This window comes from Lepidochelys kempii, chromosome 9 (genome assembly GCF_965140265.1).
Source record: "Lepidochelys kempii isolate rLepKem1 chromosome 9, rLepKem1.hap2, whole genome shotgun sequence".
NCBI classification, from domain to species: Eukaryota; Metazoa; Chordata; order Testudines; family Cheloniidae; genus Lepidochelys; species Lepidochelys kempii.
Window position 1 is genome coordinate 99,208,337 of NC_133264.1, and position 27,891 is coordinate 99,236,227.

A 27,891-nucleotide genomic window follows, 5' to 3' on the forward strand; every position below is an offset into this window, starting at 1 on the left:
TGGGAAGAGGCCCCGAGAAGAGGATGCGGGGGGGGGGGTGAAGGGTCTCGCTGGGGTAGGGACGTTTAGGGGTTCGTTTCTGAGCCCAGCTGCCTCCCCTCCAGGTCCCCGGGGCTGGGGGCTGCCCGGGCAGAGGGGGCCAGGAGAAGGCAGGACTTGCAGCCCTCTTCCCCATCGTCCCGCTGCCAGGGGCTGGTCCTGGGGAGCGGAACCCGGCGCCGGGGCGAGGGGCGGAGCCGCGGCCGGGCGGGGCGGGGCGGGGCGGGGATCGCAGGCCCGGGCTGGCCGCCCGAGGAGCCGGGGGAAGGGGTCCCGCCGCCCAGGCTCCGCATCTGCCGGGCGCGGGGGCGGCTCGCAGGCTCCCCGGGCGCAGCGGCGGGGGCGGCTCCCCGGGCGCAGGGCGGAGGGAGGGTCCCCGTCTCCCCGGGCGCCGCGCTGCTGAGGCTGCCGGGAAGGCAGGCGGGGAGCCGGGGAGCCGGGCGGCTGGCGGCGGCTGGCGGCGGCCGGGGCTGCGCGCGGGGCGCCCCGGGGTGCGGGCGGCGCGGGCGGGGCGCGCAGCCTGCGCCGGGCGCCCCCCGCGCCCGCCATGGAGGAGCGCTCCAGCCGGCTGCTGCTGGCCCTGGTGATGCTCTTCCTCTTCGCCGTGATCGTGCTGCAGTACGTGTGCCCGGGCTCCGGGTGCCCGCTGCTCCGGCTGCACGCCTTCCGCCCCTCGCGGGCAGACCCCTACCGGGCGGAGGACGAGACCCCGGCCCGCTTCGTGCCCCGCTTCAACTTCTCCGCCCGCGACCTGCTGCGGCGGGTGGATTTCAACATCAAGGGCGACGACCTGATCGTCTTCCTGCACATCCAGAAGACCGGCGGCACCACCTTCGGCCGGCACCTGGTGCGCAACATCCAGCTGGAGCAGCCCTGCGAGTGCAGAGCCGGCCAGAAGAAATGCACCTGCCACCGGCCGGGCAAGCGCGAGACCTGGCTCTTCTCCCGCTTCTCCACCGGCTGGAGCTGTGGGTTGCACGCCGACTGGACCGAGCTCACCAACTGCGTCCCGGCCGTGGTGGACGGCAAGACGGAGGCCAAGCGCAGACCCTCCAGGTGAGAGCCCCGGCCCCGCAGCCCTGCAACTTGCCTGGATTTGCGCTGCGCGGGGGCCGCTGCTAGGATGAAAAGCCGCCCCCCCCCTTCCCTAGTCTCCCCCGAGGAATGGGGTGTAAGGCCTCCTGGTTTTCAGCAGCGCCCCTTCCAGCGCCTGCAGGGTGCCGAGTAATTCGCCCCCGGACCGTGAGCATCCAGCTCTCCCGCAGCCGCGCTGATTTGCCCCCCGGGTTCACTTATGTCCCTTCCTTTCTCCCTCCCCTCCCCCCGGCATCTGTTTGTAGATGGAGACTAGATCTCATCCCCTCTATCCAGCCACAGGGATCCCGGCTTTTTCTTTCTCGGGCATTGCACACAGTGTGCTACCGCAGTACATCGCTGCTTGTCTCTGCTGTTTAAATGCCATTACTCTTGCAGCCTGACCCAAATTTCAGGTTGCCCAGAAAGCGTGCTTCTGAGCCATCCTGTTTTTTTAAGCATAATTTGCTTTGTCTGTGCAAGGTTTTGGGCAGCCCCGGGAATAGCTTTCCGCTTGAGCCCACGCCATTGCAATGCTCCACACAGTTGTTGGTATGAAAGGTTTGTCATTGTTGCAGGGTGCTACAATCAGGAATGGGCAGTCCTGTCTTCTAGCCACAGCGCGATAACGCTCCCTGGATTGCTTTGATGTGTCCCTGCGTCCAGATATCTAGTGCCCAGTACACAGATCAGCAGTGAATAGCAAGCACGAAGTCCCAACCAAACACAGCCGCCAACCCTGGAAGTGCAGGGAGAGCTCGGGTGGGATAAAGTCTGGTGTTTAAGGTAGAGCTCCCGCTAGCCCAGTTTCAAACTGACTGGATGGGGGGATTCTGCAGCAAGTTTAGCTTGCCGTAAATTGCTGACTACAGTAAAACTTGGTGGATCGCTTTGCTCCGAGTTTAATGTTTTAAATGATATCCCACAGGCAGATTTCGCTGGGGCGCTTATAAAGATCTGGTGAGAAGTCTAAGAGTTTGCTGAGTGTGATCATTAGGATCTCATTGTTGTTAATGTACAAATGGGACCTTATTCGCTCCCCCTCAAGTCCTGAGCCCCTCTACTCCCATTGGCTTTAAGTGGAACTCTAAAATCGGTCCGATGATGATCGTATTGCGGCTCTCTATTGCAGATCCACCTAGTGTGCTGAGCTGCCTTCTTATCAAGGTGCCTCTGCCCTTAACTAGACCATAAATAATGCGATTTTCAGCATGTTTGTGAGCTGCAGCGTTTTTATGTGCCTTGAGTTCAGCATTAATAAACACTGTGCTATGCAAAGCAAGGTTACTTTAATCACTGAATGTGTTACTTGCTATCGGTTGGATTGGCCTTCAGCTCCAACTTCGTTTATTTTGGATTTGGATTTACATTCAGAATTTTGGTTACCTCTAACATTTTCTTCATCCATGTACCTTGTCCTAAAGTTGCGAACTCGAGCTATTGCAGTTTTGATGTTTAAATGGGGTTGTCACCTTTTAAAGAGATCAGGTGAATTAGTCTCATTATAAACAATGACAACCCGTTTCAGATACCGTGCATCCAATGAAGTGAGCTGTAGTTCACGAAAGCTCATGCTCAGATAAATTGGTTCGTCTCTAAGGTGCCACAAGTCCTCCTTTTCTTTTTGTGAATACAGATTAACACAGCTGTTACTCTGAAACCTGTGAAAGATCTGTTGATTACATCACAGGTAGTCAGTTGTGACCTATTAAAGAGCGTGTACATTTGTAGCTTGGAACATGTCACGGTATGGCTTGGAATATGGTACAGTGTGTACGAGCAGGATATGGATTCTTTTTCCTTTGATATCTTGGTTTCTAATTTCTCAGAGAATTAAAGTCACTATTAAACTAATGTCTGGTGCCCTTGCAATGTGGGGGGAGGGTTCAGTTATATTTCACATTATATGAACATTCAAGTCTAAGCACAAATTCATTTGAAATAGAATGCAGTTTCTTTTTAGAATTTGTTTTATATAGGGTGACACTACACTGCCATCTAGTAGAAAAATGATTAGCATCGTTATCTTCCTGTATCCAAGGGGAGGCTTTTTAAAAGACTTTTAGCCGTTAGGATTCTTATGCTTTGTTTTCCCTACTGCTTTTAAATTTCATTCAATCTCATTAAGAATTAATTCCTCTTCCTCTGGATCTTCCACTGTGTTAGCTGCAGAGTGGTAGGATCATGAACCTTCCAAGCCGTCTGTTAATGGAATTTGTTTTACCTGTTTTGTAAATATGTGTTGTTTCTTGGGGGGGGAAACGTCAATGGAAATACACAACAAGGGGTCACTCCAGTTTTGTTGAATCGCTTCTAAATGAGATGGACCCAGTCTGTGGAATTCTAATTGAGACATGGGATTCCTTGCCCTTGACTCATCCCTGCCCCCAAAGACAAAGACTAGTCACATTTTACAGGGTTTTGGTCCTGCCCTTTATGGAGCCAGGGCTCAGCTGCAGAGTAATAATCTGGATCTGAGCCTGGATATTAATGCCCCATAAAGCATAGGATGGGTGTTTACATAGGGGGTTTTGGTTGGGTTCACCTCTGTTTTTCCTGCTGAATTACTGAACATCCTCCAATTCAAAACAGGAACACGAACTGGCTTGTGAATGTGTATACGACTAGATAGTTCAAAACAGAACAATGGATTCTCCATCCTGCCGAACCATACAGTACGTCAGCATCACCTGTGACTTATGGCTTGTGATCAATCACCACTCCAAAGGCCATAGCTGAGTGGTGGGGGAGCAGGGCAAAATCCCCCCAAAACTCTGATACGACTACAGTTAGTAGAGGCCTGCTCTCTACAAAGCTTCTAAATGATGTTGCTATATAATTTAAAAAAATCATTACCCCAGCCTGCTTAAATAGCTACAGTTATTCTTTCAAATAATGTCTTTGATAAGCAGTTAACTGGGCTGTAACTTCTAAATGTTAAAAATATAGGAACATAAGAGATCTTTTAAATAAACAATAGTCCCTTCAAATCCTCCATTTTATTATCTTGTATTAATTTATTTGGTGCTATAGCAATGACCAGCTACTGAGTGATTAGCTGACCTCTGCTAAGATTCTGAGCACCAACATCAGACGTAAATATAAAAACTTGTTGGACAGAATAGCTCCATTCTGAATTTAAATAGGTCTATTTTGAGAGGAGCTAGAGAAGTATTAATAATAATTAGGTATGTGCTTTGCCCAATGTACTTCTGTAGTAATGGTGAATAATCTCAGTGTAACCACATGAGCTGACCTCGAATCGGTAGTCCACATCAGTGCTCAGATACATGGTATGTACAAATGGCTAACAAGATTGATGCACACTTACAAAAGGTCTGAGATTCTTACTTTAATAGTATTGCACGTGTGTACATCTGGCTGTATTCTTATATCCTAGAAATGCCTGGGAATGGGCACGACCGCTCATTGTTTCAACTAATATTCTAGTCTGCATCCAGTCAGTTAGAAGAGGGCTCTGGGCTGAGAAACTGCTAAAAGTATGACAGGTTTCAGAGTAGCAGCCGTGTTAGTCTGTATTCTTCTCAGCTGGTTAGATTACTGTCTTGATGTGTCACTCTTTGGCAGCCTTTCCTATGTTCAAAAGTTGAACGTTTTGTTAAGATCCAAAATCCAAATGGGTGCTCTGTGATTATCTTAAGACACAGCAGCAAATACTTAGCAACAAAGGTCTGATCCTGTAGTTAGATGAGCTACAAGATGTCTATATTCAGAGTAACAGCCGTGTTAGTCTGTCTTTGCAAAAAGAAAAGGAGTACTTGTGGCACCTTAGAGACTGACCAATTTATTTGAGCATGAGCTTTCGTGAGCTACAGCTCACTTCATCGGATGCATACCGTGGAAACTGCAGAAGACATTATATACACACAGTTTGTATAAGATGTCTGTAGTTCCTGGAAGAATCCTAGTTAATTGGATCCCTAAGAAAGAAAACAGTAAGTTCCAGACAGGCCTATTAAAATGGCTGTAGTGTACCTGAGAACTTTCATTTGAATGAAAATGAAGAGAGCTTTAGAGCTTATGTGGATCATCTTGGAAATTATTTCCTTGATAATGGAATTAGTCCTGAAGGGAAAACAGAAGGCTGTATCTCTGCCTGGAGTCAGAAAAGGGGGAGGGAAACTGCAGAGCATTTAACAGACTGTGTCACCACAGAAACTCAGCATGAAGCGGTTTGAGCGCACAAGCCCTGCAGCTCTATGGCAGCAGTTCAGTGTCCTGCAAAGACCATCTTCGGTCAAAGCCCTGCAACTGTATTGTTGGCCGCCTCCCTTCTCGGGGGCTGCTCCCTCTGCTCGACCTCTGGGCCTGCGCCTGCTAGTTTTGGTTGCCCTGCCCTCGCTTGTGGTGGAGTCTTCCTGCGGCACCTCCAGCCCTGCTTCACTTCCCCACTGGAAACCCCTCTCTCCAGCTCCTGCTGGGCCCATCACCTGCTCTTCCGCTTCGATTCCACCTGATTGACCCTTGTCCCTCCCAACAGAGGCTGCGTCTGAAATCCTCCCAAAACATTGCTTCTAGGAGGTGCTTTTCCCTCTGCCCGTTTCCTGCCTGCTGCTCTGTCCCTGGCTCCTGGTGACTGTACCGATCCTTATCCTGGCTTGTATGTTGCTACGGCCGCTCACCTCCCGGCCGGTCTCTTCTGCTCACTGAACCCCCTTGCTGGCAACAGTAGTTGCCCTGGCCAAACCTTTGTGTCTTACCACAGAAATGCTGCAGTGGGGAGGCAGGCAGCAGAAGGCTTTTTTAATACGTTGGGGCTTCCCCCACCTCCCCGTATAAACACAACGGTGCGGGCTGACTGGAGCTGGCAGGGGACGTTCCCAGCATCCGGGTTACAAGCTGCCCTGGTGAGGTCAGGTGGACAGGGGCATGCCTTGCCCACCTCTGATGACTTGAAGGCACAGAGCAGGGATATGTTGGCCTGGCCTGTTTTTTGGGAGAAGCAGGCTTGATCAGGGCACTGGCAGCCCTGAGTTAAGAGGCCGTTTTCTGAAAGGGCGGTGGAGTGGGGAGTTAGAATAATGGAGGCCGTGAGTTACTTTTGGCTCCCAGGGCGTTGACTGGTGACAGCTGCTTCTATAGCCAGAAAAACTTGGCGACGCTCCCTGGCTCGGTTTGGCTTTTTTCCTTTTCTCTCCACCCCTCTGCACCCTGGTGTGTGTGGGGGAGATGGATGGTGGGAGGGGGCAGGGAATGGCTCTTGTCTCATCTTGGGAGTTTTTTTGTTTGGGTCCCAGCCATTTTCTGTATTTTCTTCTCCCCTCTGTCCCTGGTGCTCTGCGCTCCCCCTGTGCCAGCTTCCCTGTGCTCCCTTCCCTTCTTGACCTCCCTCCCTCTATTATCAGGTGCTTTCTCTTCCCCTGTCCTGTCTCTATTGCCCCTTCCCCACCCCATTATCTCCAGAATCTTGCAGCTCCTGGAGCAGGATGCGGGATCTCCTGTAGTTTCCTATCCCCAGCTGGCCTCAGTGACTGGAAGGCCAAGGACCCTTCTTTCCAGGCATTCTCTTTCTCGTGTCCCCCGCCCCGGAGAACGTGCCAGCTGGGGGAGCTAGGGGCTGAAGCTCCTGTCTCTGACAGCTTTCCCCATAGACTTGCAGTGGCTGGGCTGAATGGGGGAGGAACAGGGGCTTCTCTCGGCTCCTTCCTGCTCCCGTGGGGTGGAGCTGCTGCTGAAGCAGGTGCAGCGGCACTGGAGGGAAGCGAGGGCTGCCGTTCCTTTCCCCAGAGTTGCATCTGGCTGGGACTGGCAGGGATGCAAGCAGAGTTTTCCGAGAGAAGGGGCCCAGAGAGAGGACCTGGAGGACTCTCCAGTCCTGTGGTGGTGAAGGTGATGGGGCTTAGGGTGCTCTGTGGGCATGACTCTCAGAAGGTAGAGCCAGCTATGGCCAGGTGTGCAGGGCTGAAGCCAGTTATGTGCCAAGCCCGGGCTCCTGGTGCTAGGGCAGAGTGAAGCCTGGGGAGCGCGGGGGTGGGCAGGGGAGAGTGCTGTGTAGCCCTGCAGGCTCCCAGTGCCCACGTTTCCCATGGAAAGCCCCAGGATCCGGGCTGCAGCCCCCACCCTGCTGCTGCTCCCCAAGGGCAGGAGGCTGGGGGAAGCACTGGGGCCCCCACTCTCAGCCCACAGCACTGGGACCCTGGCATCACCTTTCTTGGGCTGGGATGCCGGCGCCCTAGGCTGTTGCCTCCTGTAAAGGCAATGCTGCTGTCTAGGGCATGGCCAGGGGTGGAGGTGGTGGCTGCTGGGTCTCCTCTAAGAGCTGGCCAGGGGTAGGGGGAGGCTGGGTCGGCTGGGCCCTCTCCTTGGGGATCAGATATCTCAGTTTGTGAGTGGTGCCATCTATTGTCGGGATTGTCCGAGCTGCCTGGCATCCTGGTGAAAAGGAAGACATGTACCTTTCCCTGGTCATGACTGCCTGGCTGACTTGGGTCACTTGATTGATTGGGGAAGTCTCAAAGCATTTGGCACAGAGAGCTGGAGCAGGGGCCAAAGTAACCGTGCGTGAGAGACGCAGAATGGAGATCCTTTGCAGCCACGGCTAATTATTATGGAAAGTATCCACCTAGCTTGTCTACGGTAATAAATCCAGGGGCACGGTTGTTAAAAACAAAGCGCTTGTGTTTAGACTGAATAATGTAACAGGGCATTTGAGCAGATCCAGGAACTGATACCTGTAACGGTAGGCTGTGCTGTTGGTGCGTGATGCATTGCTTCTGATGTAGGGAATATCACGTATAATACCAGATGGGAAGGAACTGAAAGACCAGTTGCTTTAGCTTCCAGAACCTCTAATAAAAAGGGGAGAGAGGAATAAGTTTGCCATATTCTACCTGAAATCATGAAATTTTATATGGGAAAATTTTTACACTGTTTATCAATTGGAAACTTCTTGGACTGGAAACAGGCCCACCGGCTTTAGCAGGTGCTGGATTTCAGAAAGTCTCAGACACTAGCACCATATTACTGCGACATTGCGTGGAAGCCATCAGAGGTTCTGATCTGTTTTGGTTGCCTTTACAACCAACCAAATCCTTTTTTTTTTTTTTTGGGAGGGAGTGGGGAGCACTTCCCATTACTGCATATGAAATTGCATTAGAGACAGAAACATCTTGTCTCAAAGTTCCAAGTGTATATTTTAAGATAGAAGCATGATTGTTTTCAATAATGACTAGATCAACCCATATGCTCTCTGGAAAGGGGTGTCTCTCTCTCTACCCTAAGTTCTGTACATTTTGGGGTTTCTCTGTGGTGATGCCAGAGTCCTTGCAGCTTGGACTGTTGGCAGCCCCTGGAATGAAAGAACCATGCCAGAATGAAGGTTGCCAGCAGAAGCTACATTTGCTAGCCAGTCTTGGATCAAAATACAGAACTGGATGATTGCATGCTTGAGTATTTTTAACAGTCCTGTTATGTGCCTGCCACTATATCCTGTCATCCTTGGAAATGGGCTTGGAACCAATTGTACTGCAGAAAATTCATGTCAATGTTGCATAGAAAGATGAGTGCTCTTCATAGGAGTCAATTTGTACTGGAGAGAGCTGTAAAACAGAGACACCTCTAGCAAATCCACTGAGGTTTTGGGGGACTCGTTTACTCACAAAAAGTCACATTTATCTCAGCATTTATATTTTGTTCATTGCCATGATAGCTGACTGCCTACAGGACTACATGGCCAACAGTATCACTGGGTCAGTGCAAAGCTTTGATTCTCGTCCCCTGGCAGGATGAAAGGGTGCACAGTGTAAGCCCCGTCCCAGGAAGCTGGAGGAGAAGTAGGGTGTCCGAGATGAGCCACTCTGTCCGAAACAGTGGTAGTGAGGCTGTGTGTTGGGGCCTCTGGGTGGGGGATGGGTAGAAATGGAGGTGCCAAATTTATCAAATGCCTAACAGCAGAAATTATTACCAAAGATGGTGCCTTTAAGCTGGGCTTACTGCTTTAAGTGGGGTGAGGGTTGGGGGTCACGGTCCTGGAAAAAAGTATTTTTAAAAATCGAGCAAGGTTGCGTTGGGTTCGTGTTAGGCACCGTTTTACCAAATCTGCTGCTCCCAGGTTAGGATTGACCCTCCACACGCACTTTTTTCAGACAGCTTTAGGCACTGCAGGGCCCAGGGCAAGAACCCTAGTAGGAATCTGTGCACCTGGCTTACTAGCATGCCAAGTACTGTTTCTCTCGCAGGGGCATTGCTCTGGGGTCTGCTCACCATTGTGTCTTGTAACTACCCCAGGCTAGTAGGGTTTGTCCTCGAGACAGTAGGTATCTGATTACTTTTTGGACCCTGGATTGACTATGATTTAGTAGCTGTCTTTTCTTTGTATCTTATGTGATCTCTGACTATAGAAAACAATGGGCAGAAAGGAGAAAGAATGGGGGAGACAGGGAAAAGGGAAGTGGCACACAGAAGGGAAACAAAAATGGAGAAGACAAGAACAAGACACATGTGTGGGTAAACATAACTTTAAAGTAAATGTATGTATTTTATACAGCATCTTTAAACCAGAAGGACTCCACAGTAAGAGAGTTTTAGTATATTGGATCACCCAGTCATTACTAAGTGTAGCTGTTTCTGGGCTGGAACATGTCAGCTGTCCTATCAGCAATGATAAACTGTTTCTAGGAGGGGAAACTTCACAGTATGTTCTCCAACTGAAATGACGGAGTAATTTTTAAGCAAGCAGATTTAGTGTCCTGCTGTAAATTGGAATTTGGCCAGATCATCCGGTATGACATGCCTGTCCTTGAGACAAGCACCATGGGAAACTCTCAAAAACCGTCTTTATATTTATTTGCATTATAATTAATATAACAAAATATTTGAAGAGATGCTATGAAGATCTCACATACAGGAGTACCAATTCAGTTACTGGGATGTCTTCATGACCAGGTGGGTTTTGGTTTGGTGTCTTATTCTGATGGTAGCTGCTCCATCTGGGGCACTTGTGGGGTACTGGGAGGGTAATGAATGAAAGGCTGATACTGCTTCCTGCAACATCTAGGTTTCCTTGGTGATCTCCATCCAACTACAGACCAGGCCTGACCTGGCTGAGCTTATGGGACCATGGAGGTGATACGGAATGTCATAACTAGTCTTCTGAGGGTGAAATTATTTTCTTAAATACACATTCTCTGGTTGTTCAGTCGTGTTAACATAATCCCATTGTAGGGTCCTTAGAGCTAACCCCCGTGGTCTTGATTACAAACTTTAACTCTAACTTTGTTTTGTAATTTCGGATACTTGAACTGGTCAAATATCTGATATACTGTTGCTGGTTTTGCAAATTAAATGTGTACTTTTAAAAAGGGCTTCTTAAATGGATTTTAAAAAAACTTGCATATTATTTCTGCTGGCTCTCAGTCAAGAGCGGAGTGGAAGCATAGATGCTAATTCGAAATATTGTTGCACTAAAACACTTTATTTTGTGTGTTAGATACCATTCTGTGCTTTGCTAGGGTTTTAAATATTAAAATGCAGCTATAAGTGATGGTTTAAACAAGATCAAAATACATGCAGACTCTGCATCAAATTCATATTGAGAATTTGCCATCGTTCTGAACTTGGCAACCTCTGTTGTGGGTTTATGAAATGTACTTTGAACTCAAGAAAAGCATTAAAAGATGCATTTTTATGATAAAAGATGGGCAGTTTTAAGTTTTGCAACTCAAGCATCAATTCTGACGTATATTAACTGAGATTAATTTGTCCCTCATTTATGTAATCTGGATTGTTAAGAATCATGTTCTCCACTGATGTAAATGTAGGGGAAAAAGGACTTCTTAGTAGATTTGATTGCTTTTTAAATTTGACTAGCAGAGATGCACTGGGATACCTAAGAGAATTGGCCTGTTTCTTGTGAACAGTTCAATGCCTAATGAATCACTTCAATGTACTTTTCTGAAGGAAAGCGGCGCAATTTAGATGTGCAGGGCATTGATTTACATCAAATGGATTAGGCCTCTGTGTGCAATCCCCTGCATTAATTTACTTTCTCCAGCAACTGAAATAATAAAGACAGTACTTCAGTACAGAATCAGCTCAAATTAACTCATATAGATCATTGCAGCTGTATGCAAAAGTGGAATAATAACCTACAGCAGGAAATCAAATCGGGGAATGGATCTTTCCGAAATTACTCCGGTTTATAATGGTAGAACAAGGCTACCTTGAACCAGGTTAGAAAGGCCACTGAATACTGCCAAAGAACTTGTCTTTGGAGTCTTGTTTTCAGTAAAGTGCTGCGTTGAAGAATGGAACCTTTCTTCTAGCACTGTGGATACAACTAAATTGGGTTTACCTATATAATTCAGCACAATTAAATGTACAGTTGTCTTGTGGTTTGTGTTGTATTCCTTTAAGTATGCTATAATTTGTCTGTGCTAGGGAAGTTTTATGGAGAGGGTGGTTTCACTTGGGCTTTGGTTGCATTTGAAGGATTTTTTGGTAGTGTTTACTTTTTTAATGATTTTTCTAGGTATTGTCAAAGAATTTCATTGACTGAGATGAGATTGTTTAAGAAAAAGAAATCAAAATCTCTGAGATTTTGGCCTTTTATAATAAAATTGTTATCTGGTTTAACTTCTCTGAAGGTTGTTGGTTTTGCTGGAATCTTTCTTAAAATGACTAATGAGTAATAGTACAAAAATCTGCTGCTAAAGTCAGTGTGAGAGACCCTTTCATCTGCAGAAACATTCTGATTAGAGCCTCAATTGCATTTCTTTATTTCTGTAATGTCTGATTTGTCACGCAGTTACTGCACTCTTCGGCTGCAGTCCTCTCTGACATGGCCTGGAAGACAAAATGCAGAAATCTGTCTAGCTTCTTATCAAACCGCTTAACTACAAAAATGTTGTTGTCTTTGCTTTGTTTAGTTAAATAGAGATTACTGTTAGTCCGTGAAGCTATTTTGCCTTGCTTGGAATTATCCTTGTACATTGTTTTTTAATACTTGAAAGGATAAAATGCAAGATCATAAAATGGCAATAAGAATTGCCATTTGAGGAAATGGAGTCAGATATAAGACTCCCATATCTGTGTGAGACAAAAACCCCCCCTGTCCTAGGCGTCTGCCTTAAGCCACTATGGGCCTGTTTCCATTCTAAGGCAAGTGTATGGGGGTGGAATTCCCATGGGATTCCTGCCTGAATAAGGATTTGACCCTGTAATTATAAAATGTGATTGTGAGCTGCCTGCCCATCGAAGCCAAGAATCCACATGATTTCAAAGACACCTAGACTTATTTCTATCGGATGTTGGGATTTCAGGGTATGGCAAAGATAAAGCAATAGGAGAGGTGTGCTGGGCCTGATGCTTTGTCTTTGTCATGTAAGAAGTGAGCTGTTTGTTGTTCTGATCTCGCCATTGTAGGGGAAGAATCTTTAGGGAGCAGGCGCTGATTATTTTTGAGATTGATTTGCTGATGCTGGCAATTGTACAGTGTGTTCTGAGAGTAATAGGGCAGCACCAAATTATTCAGGCATTATTGAAATGAATCATATTTGTGATGAGTAATATGTAGCAGACTCTGGTATTTATGAATGATTAACCTAGTAAAGTTCTTCTTAAGTAGACATGAAGAAATGATTTAATTTCCACTATGAACACTCTGTAAAATTAATGAAAGATAATTGCACTCGCTAATGTGAGACTATGAAGCCAAAGCAATATTTTTTTGGATGTAAGTTTATAATGCTGGAGCAAACATCGTGTACATAATTCCTTCTCCACATTCTTTCCCAGTAAAACCCCCTATGAATATTGAACATTTAATATTTTTTGTTTGCCGCTTATTGAAGCGGTTAGAATATCATTGGTAAACCTTAACTCAAAATGTTGCAGTTTTCTTTCGCGCGCTCTCTCTCTGTCCACATATCTCTGGACAGTATAGAATATATATTATGAAACCGTGCTGCTTGAGTTAATGCCAATTAGAAAACATCTAATGCTTTTTCTAATTTGACTTTTCATAGAATGTATGCTTTAAAGATGGAATTCATTTAAAATATCGGTTTTGCATGTATACGGCTTTGAGTGAAATCTCCATTTATTCTAAAGTGCCTTGAAAAATCATTAGCAAGGTGCTTAGAGACCTATACGTCATAAGAATCATTAAGATGAGACTCAAATCATACTGTTTTTTATTTCCAGCAGCTCATCCTACTTTTGATGCAATATGAACTAAATATATGCAGCTAACAGAGAGAGAATATTGCAGCATTAAACAGTCTTGCTCCTCTCAATAAAAGTGCTATGTAAGAGATGTCTTTCATGAGATCTTGGTAGCAATGTTCTTAATTTCCCATAATCAAAAAGATTGTTAGGTTCTGATGCTCTTGGAAGTCTGAGTAGCCTGAAGAGCAGTCCTTCATTTCTTCCATTTGGTAGGAAGTGCATAAAATATTGTCAGGCTTCCCATTGAGATTAAACCGCTACTGTACTCCTCTTTTAAGACACAGTGGATACAATACTATTTGTTGAATGAGATCTGTAGTCTAAATATCCAAAGATTGGAGGTGAAATACTGTAGCATTGTTTCATCCTCCTAGACTGTCCCTTGCCTTAGGGACAAAGATAATTGGCATCAAATGCAACTGAAAAATGTGTTTGTGTTGTTTTTTTTTTTTTTTTTTTTTTCTGATCAGAGCCAAAGAACTTAGAGATCTGGTTTTCATATCACCCTTTTTGTTGTGGAATTGAATATGAAAAAATCATTTTGGCAACAGTCTGAGGGAATTTTAATTCTGTAGAAAACCTAAAATTCAGGGTTTTTAAAATGCTGAAGCTGAGTTTTGGATGGGGAAGCTTAATATGTGCATTCTTGATACCTTCCTTTTTTGTCGTCTATTTGCAAAGGCTTCTGGGAAAAGCTATTCCCTGAAGTAATCTTGGCCCATTCCAGGGCTGATCGCTTCATGTGGTGTGAACAAATATGTTATTCAGAATGCTTTTTGTACTTCATTGGAAATCCGCATGAAATAACTTTCCACCCCTCCATGGTATTAGTACACAAAGGGCAACCGTTCACGTCTCAATTGCAAGAAAGGGCACTAAGTAACTAAGGGCCCAATCCTGCGCCATTGACTTTGTGGTGATGTGCAGGGATCTGTCCCCACAGAGCTCACAGCCTTAACTGACATCACAGGCTATATGGGAAGGGAGTGGTGGTTTGTACGCTTCCAGGACAGCTGTGTGTTCCCCTGCCCTGGTGCTGGTTCAGTCTGCATGGCACATGAGAACAAGAGCGGTTTGTCCTCGCTATAGCTGGGAACGTGCTCTCCAGCACAAGTAGACAGACTTGCTAATGCTGCTTGAGCTAGTGTGCTAAAAATAATGGTGGAGCCAGGGCCAGCTTGGGCCAGCTGCCCAAGTATGTATCCAGGGGCCCAGGCAGGTTTGTCAGGTGGCTAACCCGAGCTGTGGCTTGTGTTACCCCTGGTTACGCTGCTATTTTAGCATGCTAGCTCAAGCAGAGCTGGTGTGAACCTCTGTACTTGAGCTGGGAAGCCTATTCCCAACCTGTGGTGTAGACACACAAGTGTGAAACTCAGCAGTATATATTTGTCCCGCAGTGGCTGAGTGAGATGCAAAAAACTTAACATCATTTAATGGCGAAATGATTTAGATAGCTGAAAGTGTTTCTTTAACGCACTAAAATAAATCATTGATAACCCGGGAAGCTGTACCCTGCTGTTCCTTTAACTAGTGGTCTTGAATTGAAAACTATGGTTGATTCTTCAGCTTTGTTCGACGTGCCACAGGCATCTCAACATAAGTCGTTTCAGCGAATCTGTTAAACCAGTGAAATGTAGAATGTGGTGGTTAATGCTATGTGGCACAAAGGTGGTTTTGACTAGAAATTAGGCTATTAGAGATTGCACAAATTAACTCCATGATGTAACTAAAGAGACTGTTTCTTTTCAGATTGTTCAAGGACAACTGAATTAAGGGTACAGCTGTTGTGTTTTTCATGCAGGAATGCTGGTATCTCTCCCTCTGGTTTTGCACTGTGTCGGGCAGACAGGGTGGTCTAGTGGGTATGGTGCCGTATAAGGAGTTGGCCCTTCCACTGACCTGTTACGTGACCTTGACTAAGTCTATGATGCATCATGACAATTGGCTGTCTGGTCCATTCAGATTGTTGTCTGTGGTCCATTTACTTTGTAAACTGCTTGGGATGGGAAAGATCTCTCATTGTGTTTGTTTTCACAGTGCCGTGCACAACGAGAAGCTATTGGGCCTGGAGGGGCTACTTCAATAAATAGTAACTCTACTGCAGACTCTGTACGTGTTTTGTGTATAAATGGTTGTAGGTAAATATTTGTAAGGATTTAGTTTAAAAGCAGGTTTAGTGGAAAAAAATTTCTTTCTTCCTGAACAGTACTCTGTACTGGCAGACAGGTGCAGAGCTGGCATATGGTATGTTGTGTTTACGTGTATCCCAATATACTGTACCAGTATTTAGAGGGAGCATTTTATACTGGCAGGTTTTATAGCAGAGGTACGTGCGGATAAAAACTGAGTCCAGTAAGAAATAACGTCTCTTATGGGATCTTTTTTGTTTCACAGCCACTTACATTGGGGAAATAACACAATGGGTTTCCACCTTCCAGGAATTATGAAAAGACCAGATGCAGTTGATGTTGTAAATGACTTCCTTAGGCATGAGAAGCCAATGAAAAAACAAACATAAATATTAGAACCTCCTCACACTTCTAACAGAAAGTCTGTTGGTTTGATCAGATCATAGCAGAGAGAGTTCAGGTGTCTAGTGACACCCAGGTGTCACGTCCACAAAATGCAAAACCGAGATGGCTGTCCGTTGCCTTTTAGCACTTGCTTTATTTGTTGAGAGTAAGCGATTTTGAGCCACATCTGGTCAAAGTAGAGAGGATTGGGCTGTGAAAAGGCACCTAGCAGAGCAGAGGTAACTAGCTTCTGCCAGAAGTTTCCCCTGGACGAATAAGACCTAGCTGTTTATATAGCGTTTTTCATATGCCGATCTCAAAGTGCTTTACAAAGGCCGTTGGTATCAGTATCCCCATTTAACAGATGGGGAAACTGAGGAACAGATCAGGCCAGGACGTGGCTAATGTCACCCAGCTCTGGCACTGGCCTGCTGGGAACTGAAGCCAGGTCTCCTATGGTTCTGTCCCCTGGTCTGTCCACTAGACTGTACTGCTTCCCATTCCAATGACCACTGAATTCTCAGGCCTGTCTTGTGTGTGTCTTAGTGATTGAAAAGATGAATCTGTAATATCTGTGAGGGCTGCTGTTTAAAACGGATGCTGCTTCTGGAACAGGTACGTTAGCTGTTACAAATGACTCCTTACCCTCTGAGCACATCTCCCTCGCTTCCCTATTTCCTAGTGCTGCCTCCAGAACCATAAATGCCCCTTTTTAAAGTGGGAAAGAGAGGGTCGTGGAAGAAAGTCTGAGTGTCCATCAAACAAAAGAAAGTGGCAGCTCTGGTTACCTTTTTTTTTTTTTTCGTTCAGAGGTTTGCTTACCATGAAATTTTAATGGTCTTGCACAACGTTATGTGTTAATAGATTTTTAGAGGTATTACCAGAAGTTCTGCATAGGATTATTAGCAGTCCAAGTAATGCATACATGCTTGTAGCCTCCAGCCTGAGTTAGATTTATAGGGTAGCAGTGAAGTTCAGCTAGTGTGTAATACCTGCTGGATTTAAGAGATTGTAGTTTGCTGGTGGTCATGTAGGTCAGCTGAAGAACAGAGCTTTAGCCAGTGATGAATTTTAACTGGGGAATATAGTTTTGCAGAGAGTCTTGACATCTGCTGTTTCGTGAGATATTCAGTCTGCTGCTATGTGCAAGAAGAAATTACATTTTTGCAAAAATCCAGCCACCAGAAAATGTTTTCTGGAGACCCATGAACATTGCTTAATGACTGGTTTATTGTGCTTTTTGTTGCATGCTGGGACAAAAGTATATGAGTAACCATCTGTCTACAAGCCTGGCTAAGTGTACAGTACCTGTGTTTTGGTACAGATACAGCTTTTAAAAGCCTGCACTAAATTACCCTTTTATCTGTTTGGACAGCTTATTTGTATGAACACTGAACTGGGCGCCTGAATGATTGCTAGCAAGACGATTATCATTCAGGTGTAAGCATCCCCTCTGGATCTCTGTGCTCTGATTGCAGCCGTGCTCCTGATGGGATGGACAGGAGCGTAATGGAAGAAATTAAGTAGCAAGCTCGCCTTGCCAAACCACCGCTTACCACTTAAACATTGGTCAGCACTGGAACGCAGCATGCTCTGACTTCCGTAGTGTGAACTGCCACAGACGTCGGCGATGCTACAACAGAGAACGAAGAACTATGAGGACGGCGAGGTGACGAGGAATATATCTGTGGGTACCGTCTGAAGCGAGGGTAGCATTTTAAAAAACTCCATCAGATGGATTCACGTCCATTTTCTCAGCAGCCATTGGGCTGTAGTTATCTGAGGCTGGATTCCATGCCCGTCTACACCCACATCGGTGAATAGCATGACAAGGGTATAATGAAGGGTGTGATTTGGTATATTGTCTTCCAGGCTATTTAAAGCTCCTCTTTTCTAAAGCTATTTCCTTATGCCGACAGCCTTTCTGTGTGCATGTGATGGGATCACACCTGTATCACCAGGAGCATTTATTTGGGAAATCTTTTCTTTCTTTGAAATCAAATTAGGATTATATTTAAACCGGGGAGTCAATTTGATGGAAAAAAGAGCCCCCAAATCATTGGTTGGTTTCCTTACCTGCTGCAAGGCTGAAAGAAGCTGTGTTCTGACTGGTTCTCACTCATAGCTACTAAGGCTCTGATTCTGTGCAGGCTCGATTTAGGCAAAATGTCCGCTAAAGCAGTGTTTTTACCTGAGTTAAGGATTGTAGGGTTGAGTCTTACATCAGTCGGTTTAAGATGCCCAGTCTGTGTGTCTTGGAAAGCGTATGCAATATGGCCCCAACACGGCAAAATATTTAAATATTCTTAGCACACGCTTCTGTGCTTCTCTGAATAGAGGGAGCCTGCTGAATTGGGGGCTGTGGGCCTGATTTGATAAAACGCTGTGGGGTGCCGAGCATCCCTTAACTCAGGGGCGGGCAAACTTTTTGGCCCGAGGGCCACATCGGGGTTGCAAAACTATATGGGTAGGGAAGGCTGTGCCTCCCCAAACAGCCTGGCCCCTACCCCAAACCACCCCCTCCCACTTCCTGCCCCCTGACTGCCCCCCTCAGAAGCCCCGTCCCATCCAACCCCCCTGCTCCTTGTCCCCTGACTGTCCCCTCCCAGGACCCCACCCTCTATCCAACCCCCCCTGTTCCCTGTCCTCTGACTGCCACCCGGGATCCTCTGCCCCTTATCCAGCTGCTCCCTGACTGCCCTGACCCCTATCCACACCCCTGCCCCCTGACAGGCCTCCCAGGACTCCCATGCCTATCCAAACCCCCCCCCCCCGTTCCCCATCCCCTGACCACACCCCCAGAACCTCCACCCCATCCAACCGTCCCCTGTCCCCTGACTGCCCCCTCCCGGGACCCCCCGCCCCCTTACCATGCCAGAGCCAGCCATGCCGGACAGCAGGGGAGGGGCCAGGCGCTAGCCTCCCCTGCCGGGAGCTCAGGGGCCGGGAAGGACTGTCCCACGGGCCGGAGTTTGCCCACCTCTGCCTTAACTCCTGAGGTCAGTGGAAGTTTCAGGAGTCGCTTAATCTTACACAACTTTACAGGACTGCTCCTGCTCTCTCTGGGGTGTTGAGTGCACAAGGCCTGGAGGCTCAGGTCCCTTATCTAAAAGCACATTACCTGCTGTTGGGTTTCGCTGTATTTGTGTAACCCTTTGTTGTGTGACTTCTCTCTTAGAACATCATTGCTGGTGCTGCCCTGGCTTTGGGAGCAACATTTTCAGTTAACTTTCGCAGCAGAGAGGGCTGTGTGGAGTTTTGTTAAAATACATATAGTTTTGAGCCCTTGGAGGTGCGAGGTGGAGGATTAATACTGTACCTTGAGCCCGCAAGCTAGCTTTTGTAGAGTGCAGTTTAACAGTGAAACAAACTAAAATTGGTAGGGAAAAAGAAATTCTTTACCTCATGTGACTAATGCTTTATTGGAAACTGAAAATTAAGACAAATGTCAACTCAGTCAAACACTCCAGGGTCAAATGTCTCCTATCAATGAATTTTTTAAAAAGCAGATACTCTTTACATCCTCGGAGAATCACGCTGACCCTGTTAATTTGGACTCCCTTTGGGATTCCGATACACTTGCAGTCTCCCTGAGAGCTGATGGCCAGTGTGCGTACTGTTCTTAACCGTCTGCAGAGCAGTCACGGCCTCCAGCCCTGCGGCCTCTTTGTCCTTGCTGTGTTTACTGCCTGTGGTGGGACTGCAGAAGGCATTGGCACCCACAGTTCGGAAACTCGGTCTGAAGTCAGAGAGGCCGTTTGCTGCAAGAGGGAAACTTCTTAACAAGGAATGTGGTGGATTCTTGCAGTGTTTAAATCAAGACTGGATGTCTTTCTATGGATATGCCAAAGCTCAGACAGCAGTTATGGGCTTGATGCAGGAATGGCTGAGTGAGGTTTTCTGGCCTGTGTTACGCAGGAGGTCGGAGTAGATGATCATGGTGGTCCATCCCTTTAAAATCTCCGACTCCGGTGGATGTTGCCTCTCCTACTGATGACGATACTGACTGTTCCAAGAGGGGATGAGGTTCACAGCTTGGGGCTGATTTTGGACTGAATGTGAAATGCCAGGTTTAAGCACTGGTCAAGAGTGGCTCTTTCATCTCTCTGGCATGCTGCTGGGAGAGAGCTTACCTCTCGATATCTCTGCTGTGAGAAAATGTGGTACTTCTTTAGTGGGGTTCCTTCAGTGGCTTTCCTGATAAATACACTCAAACATCAATCTTTCCCTATTTCAACCCCCCCGCCCCCCAAGAGTGCAGTGAAATGCAGCTAGCAATCTGAGTTTACCTTTGGTATAGAACTGACACTGTCGCCTCCCGAGCACCCCCTTAGAGTTGAGTGTGGCTCTGCGGTGGCCTGCCTCAGTTTCCCTCTCGGTGAAGTAATAATGGAGCCCAGTCATGGAGAAGCCAAACGCTCTGTTTCACAGCCGTAGATCTTTAGTAAAGCTTTCTGAAAGGAGCACATGTACAGTAGATTAAAGGCTCTTACTTCAGAGTCCAGTCAAAACTTAAATGTCCCACGAAACAAATCCTGTAGGCTCCAGTATCTCCCTTGGCTGTGAGGCCTCACTTGGGCTTCTGTGCTGTCTGGAAAGCTCTGAAGTCTTTTCTCTGCTTGTTCTGGGTCTCTTCTAGGCCTCCCTGCCTGGAGAGCTTTTGCCTAGTTCAGGCTCCCCAGGAACTCCCTTCTTCCAGAGCTTCCTTTCTCCTCAGGAGCTTTTTAATTAAGCCCCACTACCCACGGGGGATGGTGGTGGGGTGGGGTGTCAGTTATTAGCCCTTATGTTGCCACCTCATCAATGAGGCTGAGGGACAGCTGCTAAGTCATGGGCAAGGATGAGACCAGCTTGCCACAAAGGGCCACCAAAACAGTAGCAATGGGTTTGCAGTACAACATCCCAGACAGCTTCCCGAGTGCACGTTGAGAGGGCTGTGCCCTGGTCCAGTGGAAAAACGCTGCAGGGGAATAGACCTCTGTTCCGTCGGAAGATGTCGCCCCTTGCTGAAGTGTCGTGCTCCTTGCGTGGCACACGTTTGCATGGTGGTTTTGCAGCTTGTTGCTTCAAACAAGAACAGATCTGTCTGAAGTCCTCAGTGTTGGTCACAGTGGAAGTGTCTGTCTCGGTTTTGTTTGAGCTGAGCTGTGAGAGGGGTCCGATCCAGTGACATGCTGCCACAATTATGATGGGGGCTCTTTCAAATTGACCTCCTCCTTTGGCAAGCTGTACGACATTTCCGGGATAAAGAGCTGTCTCCATGTACCCCAAATTCCACCAGTTCCATACACCTCCTCTTTCTCCACTCCTCTACCCCAGATTATCAATCTTTTCAACCCCACTCTTGGCTCACTTTCTCTTGACCTACCGTAATGTCCCCTGTTGCTTGCAGCTGCAGCGTGGCGGGTAGGCAGGAAAAATGTGGAAAAGGGCTAGAAACTCACTTTCAAAGCTGAGATTCTCCTTCATAGGGCCAACGGGCTGCCTCTGTTTAAAAAGCCACCTCCACAAACCCAATGGCCAGCATACCCCAGGGAATTCCAGAGCTAACAGCTTGAGCTGCTAGAGCTAAAGAGCAAAGCCGCTGTAGCTGGGGGCTGGAACAGACTCCTGTCCTCTGTGGCTCTGGCACGGGTACTGTCACACACACTCACCAGTGGGTTACAGGAGCTGTTCTCTGCTCGTCACTGATCTGAACATCCCTGGCCTTTGGGGTCTGAACTTGGATTTGAATCCAAATCTTGTGTCAACGAATGCGTTTTCTGTGCAGCTGAAAAGGAAACAGACGGGGCTGAGAAAAGCCAGGCTCAAAGGGAGATACGGTTTCTAAGACTGAGGATTATAGAAGGATCCGGTTATTTGTAAAATATGTAAGCAGATTCTCCTCTTCCACTGTAATAACCCAGCAGCCTTGCTGGAAGATTTAATATGATAGCTGTCTGGTGAGTTCCTGTCTTCTAAACTGACTCCTTAATTCATCCGGTAGTGCTGATTTGGAGATGCTGAAAATTAAAGCATTAAATGTTAAAAATTAACTAACTCTTTGCAAAAAGCAACCTATTTAGAGGCCCTTTTTCTCCTAAATTGGATATAAATTACTCTGCTTTCTCCATCTTCCTTCTGTTGTGTTACTAAGGATATTTCCATGAAAATAGCATCTTTAAACTCAGTTTGCTCCTCTTCTTCCTAATCTATTGTCTGAAGCCATAATCCCCTGGGATGGGTAAACTTCCTGCACCAAGCCTGTTTGCTCAAGATTTGTGAAGGGCAGGAAGTGAAAGGTTGTGGTTGGTGCTTTGTTGAAGAGATGTATTCCTGTGTGATGTGCTGTCGTCATAGGTGAGGTCCTGGTCTCAGTTACACAGATGTAACTCTGTTGAAGACAATAACTGAGATCAGAATCTGGCCTCAAAAGGGGCCCTTTTGCATGACATCAATGTGACTAACAATGCAAGCTGGAGATGCATACGGTTGAGGCTGTTTGTTCATCAAGTAGTGTGTATTATTTAAACAAGTGGTGATAGTGCTGTGGTAAGTGATGCTAAAGATACAGTGGAAATCTCAAGGTAAATGAAGACACATGTATGAAAAAATTAAAGGTCAAAGCTAATTTTTAAGGCTTATGTCCCAACAGATTTTATTCACTGCGCAAAATAATGCATTCATATCACAGTGTGTGATCTCTGGCATGATTATTGCTTAAAACAGACTTTTTATTTGATCAGGTGCTTTTTAGTAGTGCCTTATTTGCTGTGGGTTATGGTACATTAGGCATCAAAGAAGGGCTGTCCCTCCAAATACAGGACGGGTGGAAACCATTGGTCTCACAAGCATCCGCAGATGGCTTACCTAGTGAGGTTTGTACAGTATTGCTTTATTGTAAAATGGGCTAATTATTTTTTTTAGTGGAGGACTGACTTAATTAACTATGGAGAGGAAAACTGTACATCTGGGATATAATTCAGAGTCAGCAGCTGCAGGCTTTGTGGCTGTAGGAATTGTCATCTATTGTCATCCAAGAAATACATTTTGTGCTCTATTGCAGGACTTGAGAGGGTGATCAGGTTAGGATTTATAAGCAGTGAATAACCCACTCAGTTGTCAAAGGCAGCAACCCAGCTATTCGTGGCCCTGAAATCCGTTGTGTGGTGTAGGGGGGAAGGGGTGATATAGGCCCTGGGGAGTTGGTACAGTGTGGTTGTGAATATGGGAGTGTGGAATGTTAGCTTTTGCCTCTTATGCATAAACATTCTGTTATAATTTTTATTTTCATCTAAAAGTTGAGATCAAAGAACCCTTTCGCTGTGTGTCTGTGTTAAACTTCTTTTTAATGCAGGCATGGTTGGACTGGGCCGTGCTGTGGTAGATTGTTCAATTTCTTAGCTCTGAATCTTGATTGTGGCCTGGGATCACACAGTGCAACTCAAAAGCATATGGCGCGGAGGTGGTTTTAATTCCCTGATCCTAGCACAGGCATAAATTAGAGTGCACTGAAGGCTGCTCTAAGCTCTCAATTAGTCCCCAGGGGCCATTACAGCAGCTGGGGATCATTGAAATGCGGGAACCTCCAGCCACATTCACTTTTCCCTTGCCATGCCCCCCACCCCAGCAGCCAGAAGGAGTGAGAACAATGCCTATTCCGTGCAGTTCCCAAGTCCCACCCTCCACATAATCAGGCTCTCCCTATAGTACCCTCCTGCTGAGCTCTCTGGTGTTAAGGCTTCGTAGAGATCTAGGCCAGGGAGAGTTTGGGGAAGCAGCCTGGTATGTGTGCTTGAAGAGGGTGTTAATACTGCTCCGAAGAGCTGCCCCCTCTAATGTGGTGAGTGTGTGATGTGTATTAAAGTTCGTTTTCTTTGCTAAGTACTGTATGGAACTTATGGGAAAACCTCATTTAGCTTTTTGTATGTAAACTCCCCTTCCTCTTCAGTTTCCAAGGACTTTGATAAACGATATAAATACCTGCGTTATGGAATACTTGTTGGCGAACTCTACTGCGGGTAGGGCAACCACTTTGCATTTTGTCGGCAATTTTTTTTTTAAAGGGAAGACTTCAGCTTACTCTCAGTGTAACCACTGTTGAAATTTTCTAGGAAAATCTAAAGAATTGGCAACATCTATTGTAATCTCTGTGCTGCCTTTCACACAATTTGCTTGTAGCACTGGCTCTTTTCTTTTTCATTTTCCTTTTTAATTTTGTGAAGGCTTTTTGCATTTTGTTCCTTCTGAATGCTAACTTCCCCATCTTTCTCTAGCGACACCATGCTCTTGACAAGAGAATACAGGGTTGATTTTTAAAAGTCGGGAGGAATACTGTGCATGCTGTAATCCAACCCTCTGACACTGATTTTTTTTCCTCTTGTGTGTTGGCTGTACATCATCCAAAGATTCAGCATTTTGAAATGAAGGAGTTAAGAAAGGAAGGAGGTTAAGTGAAGGTTTAAAATGCTGCTTAGATCCACCCACCAATCCCTTTTGCCACATCTAAGGGCCAAATTCTGAACCCAGGGACAAAGGGGGCTTAAGGAGTCCCCCTCTCTGATACCACTTGCAGCTGGTTCACTCTCCTCCATGAAGGTTAGTTCTGGCCCCTCCGGCGCTTCCCACTGGCTCTCCCCTGCATGCAAGGGTCTTTTGGGGTGAAGGGAAATCCTGCATTGCATACCTCTTTGGCATGCTTGGGGTTCATGCGCCCAGATTTTGCCTGCACTTCCTCAGAAATGGGAGGTTAGCGTTTGCCTCAAAGTACAGCAGCTTTTCATGCCAGAAAAAAGCTGCTCATTGCCTTTTCATGCAGTGGCCTTCTGCTGATGGAGAAAGGATACTGAGAACCCTGTTAGAGGGATATGGCCATGGTGGGGGGCAGTCTACTTCCTCTGCTTCCCATGGCTACTTCACCCCTTTCAGGTGCCTGTCAAATTCCCTAGTCCAGGGCAGTACCCCAGGGCTTCCTCTTGCCCTGGATCTCCTTGGCCCTGGCTGGCTTGCTTTTCCTCTAGGGAATGACTGCACAACTCCTCTTGCAGCCTCCTCCTGCTCTCACTTCCTGGCTTTATACACCTATCCCAGTTCTTCTGTAGGCCCTATCAATCGCTGGTTCCCCTCCAGGTGCAGCACCAAAGGTTAACTGGCCCCTCCTGGCTCACAGGAACCAGGGCATGGCTTGTGTGGAGTGGACACAGAATCCGGCACCACTAGGCCAACTTCCCAGTGACCGTTCCAAAGTGGGTGGAACACGGAAGGTAAAGCATAAAGAGGCAATCTTCATCCATAGCATTGTCATGTAGCCCTTACAAATCTAGTTTGATACCTCTTGGCCCTTGCTAGCTGCTAGTTCTAAAGCGGTTTTCAGTATCCTGTTGGAGGTTCGTTCCCGAGTACGTTTCACCTTAGCTGTAGATCTGATACTGCTTAGATTGATGTCTTGAAGTATGGGCCTAAAAGTCAAATAGCAAATTACAGTGCTGTAACAAAACGGTTATTACACTAGACGTTATATTACAGAAGTCATTGTGGTTAAATAGACTATTGACGGAATCCTGCTTTATCAGGGCACTTAAGTGCCTTCCTAATTTTTGTGAAGAATTGTTTAGATGTTTTCCAGATGAGATTGTATTAGAACCCGTAGTTATAAATGTTTGGAAGGATTCCATTAGATGTGGGGATTTATGGGTTATTCACAATTACTTCAGAGCTACAGTGTCAAATTTAACACCCACCTTTAAAATCGCTTGTTCTGAAATATGATCATACTTCATGCAAGTGATGCTCCAGCCCCTCTCAGAAGAGGAGACGCTTTGCCATTCAGTGATTCGCGCCACAAGATACAAAAGCTTCTTGGGCGGGTTTGGCAGTTTCTGGGGAAGCAAAATCTTTGTGGGGGCTAGTAGTGATATCAATTCCGATTTTTTGGCTGGGGGGGCGGAAGGAGGGGGAATTCCAGTCCCTGTCTGTCCTCCCTGTCGGCCGCATGGACCCTAGGCTGGGCAGTCTCCCCTCTCCTTTATTCACTCAGTGCATGAGCAAGTGCCTCCAGGAATCGAGTTCTCAGCGGACTCCCCTGTGCACTGCCATACAGGAACAGACTCGCTGGGGGCCAGATTGCAGCACCGGGTGGCCTGGCTGCCTCTTCCTCTGGATGGAGGCTCGCTGGGTCAGATTTCAGTGGTGTTTATGACCACACAACTGGAGTGGCGTGTAGTGGTTGAGTACAGGACCGCGGTTCACAGCAGTTGGGCTGTGGCTCCCTTGGCTCCCCGGCCAATGGAGCTTTGAGCAAGTGCAAAAAACCTTCTGTGTGTGTGTGTGTGTGTGTACCCCCTCCCCGCAATTGGCGCCACTTGTGGGTAGCAGGCTCATTCAGAGTCTTCTCTGCTTGAGGTTCAGTCATTTTTGCTTAATGATGTTGTGCGGGTTCTTTTGGCTCCGACCTGCCACTGAGACCCATGCTGCCATGGGCTGGTTTAAATAACAGACACCAGGCCTGCATCCGTCTCTCCTCTGCTGGGATGGAATTGAGTACCCTGGGTCTCGGAATTGAGTGACATCTGCCCACCTGTCTTTCATTCATTAAACAAAATGGTCGTGGGGTTGTGACATCTGGACAGAAGAGCGTGTGTGTTTCCTTAACCTTTGTCTTCCCACTTTCGAAAGTGAGTTTGCCACACCAGTTCTGTTCTAGCTGTAGGGTGTGTGGCATGGAGTAGCTGTGCCACATACTTAAAAACACATTAAACAAGAGTAGGGACTGTCAGATGACATGCATGTGCCTGAGGTTCAAGTGACTAGAATTTAAGCCCATCACAATTCTGTTTTTAACAATCTGAGATCAAAGTATGGAATTAGTAGGTGAGTCTCACAGTTAATCAACCAATAAGCTTTTCCATCTTCTGTGTCATTCAGGTTTATTTGTTATTTTAGTGATCGGTGCTAGAGATACCCCTAAGGCATCTTGATATGCTTCACTGCCAGTATTGTAATAGGAATAATTTAATAGCATGTTTTTCCAAGGATAATTTATTGGAGTTGCTAAGTCTTACTCCTTCATTGGTGGCTACAGGATTCCTACTCCTAATGCCATCAAAAAGAGATCCTGAAATTCTAGATTTGTGCAGACTTCAAAGTATCTGCACCCTGCTCAGGACCGGAGTTTACTGGCAAGCTGTGCAAATTCCCCAAGAATTTTTAGTTTAATTCAGGTCAGATCTCTTCTTGTAGCCAGCTGCATAGAAATATTAACCATATAAAAACTTGTCTGTAACACCCTAATCATCTGACCCTTTCATTCTTTTTAATTTATAAAGTTACTTGGTCATATACTTGTAATTATACAATGGCTTTAAGCATGCTGCTATTTTTAAATGGTAAAGATAACCTGGATGAGAGGGACCTCTGGTATTGTCAGGCACAGTAAGAATTTTAACTGAGTTTTCAAGGAGATAGATGTATCTGAACCACGAATGCTATTTATATGCCTTTTAACTACCAATGTTGACAAGCTATGAAGTCTTAGGATAGCCCCAAGTGTAACCATATGGTTCTGTCTTCTCCAAATGGCTCCTTTGTCTGTCTCTTCAATGTGTAATGAAGTCCTATCCTGAGCTCTGTGGCTGGCTGCAAATACTGCAGATCACAGGTGAGCCGTTCTTAGAATTCCCCAAACAGGGAACAGCAGCAGTGTGATGCACCAAAGAGACAGGCAAGGGAAGCCTCATAAATATATTATAAAGCACCAGGGAGTTTTTCAAACTCCCTAATGCTGTATGAAAGGGTCCATATTTCGTTTCTCTTTTAGAGGCAATGTGGTCAACATGCAGCTCCAGAGCCCTCTGGTGGGAGAAGTGTGGATGGGCAAGTGTTTGGTGGCTGGTGCAGGGTTTTTAATGCCTGTCCCCTCCCAGTGCTCCACTCGGGGAAATGAGGTTGGCCATTGGTGCAGTATCTCTTTGAAGAGAGAGATTCTAGGGTGTTCAGCTGTCCGAGCTGCTGACTGATTTTCACAGGTTGCACCTGTTGGGGTAACCCTATTTCCTCCTCCTCCCATCACCTCTCTCTCAGCTGCCCGGTACTCACTGGTCAC

At 46.5% G+C, this 27,891-nt stretch overlaps 1 protein-coding gene across 1 annotated transcript in view; it reads left to right on the forward strand.

The window, feature by feature from the left end:
- The first annotated feature begins 550 nt into the window (after positions 1-550).
- The window catches only part of HS6ST2 (heparan sulfate 6-O-sulfotransferase 2), a 240,729-nt gene continuing 213,388 nt past the window's right edge, over positions 551-27,891 (forward strand). Inside the window, exon 1 of the mRNA XM_073358507.1 lies at positions 551-1,095. Within this exon, the coding sequence (XP_073214608.1) occupies positions 587-1,095 (509 nt within the window). The 5' untranslated portion in view covers positions 551-586. The remainder of the gene's footprint in view (positions 1,096-27,891) is intronic.